Source organism: Colobus angolensis, unplaced genomic scaffold (assembly GCF_000951035.1).
Source record: "Colobus angolensis palliatus isolate OR3802 unplaced genomic scaffold, Cang.pa_1.0 Scaffold582, whole genome shotgun sequence".
NCBI lineage: Eukaryota > Metazoa > Chordata > Mammalia > Primates > Cercopithecidae > Colobus > Colobus angolensis.
Window position 1 is genome coordinate 109,818 of NW_012119399.1, and position 1,039 is coordinate 110,856.

A 1,039-nucleotide genomic window follows, 5' to 3' on the forward strand; every position below is an offset into this window, starting at 1 on the left:
CAACTATAAACTACAAATAACCTCTGATTACATAAACGGGAAATTTCCATCTTGATTGTACAAATTGAGAAACTACGTAACTGTACATAGCCTATTACTGAATCTGGTTTTCTTCATTATGCATCTTAAAAAACTCTTTCCGTCAAATCCCTTCCATAGACCATAAACTACAAACCATAGCTGGATGCTCTACCATTTTTGAATCACTCTTTGATTAAATTCATTACTTTAGTGGTGATTGCCATAAATTTTTAATAGAAGAAAAGAAGGACTGGAAACCTCACTGGACTGAAACTCTTCCCATTCATGAACCTGGACCCAGAGTCAGGATTCTCCCCTGACGCCCCTCCCGTGGTCCCTGCACAATCTGTGAGAGACGCGGCCCTGCGGGTGCAGAGCGGCCCAGAGAGGGCTCCAGGACAGGGCACAGTCACAGCGCATGGAGGAGACAGGTTGCCCGGGGTCCCGCAGTCAGCGCAGCCGCCATCTTATGGCTGAAGCGGACTGAGGCCGAGGTAGGCAAGAAGAACTCCAGGCGCAGATTGGGGAGCTGACTGTGGGGACGCCCGAGTCCCGCCACAGCCACTTCCCACCGGTTCCAATCAGCCCCTTCCCCTTCTTGGGATGTCGGACCGGCACTCTCACCATTTCTAGGCTTCCAGGGGCACCTGGCAGTTTAGCTGTGGATCTCCCAACTCCGCAGGTTACAGGGCCACAGAGTATGACGTCACAAAGCAGTGAAGACGACACCGAAAACTGGCGCTGCAACGAGAAATAACCGCCCCGCCACCTCTCGGATGCCGCCTTTTCCGCTCCAGCTGCGTCCCTGATTGGACGGTTCCTAGACCAGAGTTCCTGATTGGATAATTCTTGAATCCCCGCCTCCTCAGACCCTGAGTGACAGAAGATGTGATCAGATGCTGGACTGAATGAAGACCGATGGCATGCGCGGTGGCTCACGCCTGTAATCCCATCACTTTGAGAGGGAAGCCCAGGCGGGTGGATCACCAGAGGTTAGGAGTTGGAGACCAGGCTGGAC

At 52.4% G+C, this 1,039-nt stretch overlaps 1 protein-coding gene across 1 annotated transcript in view; it reads right to left on the reverse strand.

The window, feature by feature from the left end:
• Nucleotides 1-787, reverse strand: part of LOC105526271 (zinc finger protein 729-like) — a 55,490-nt gene extending 54,703 nt beyond the window's left edge. Inside the window, 1 exon segment of the mRNA XM_011962214.1 lies at nt 646-787. Within this exon segment, the coding sequence (XP_011817604.1) occupies nt 646-648 (3 nt within the window). The 5' untranslated portion in view covers nt 649-787.
• Nucleotides 788-1,039: the final 252 nt, after the last annotated feature.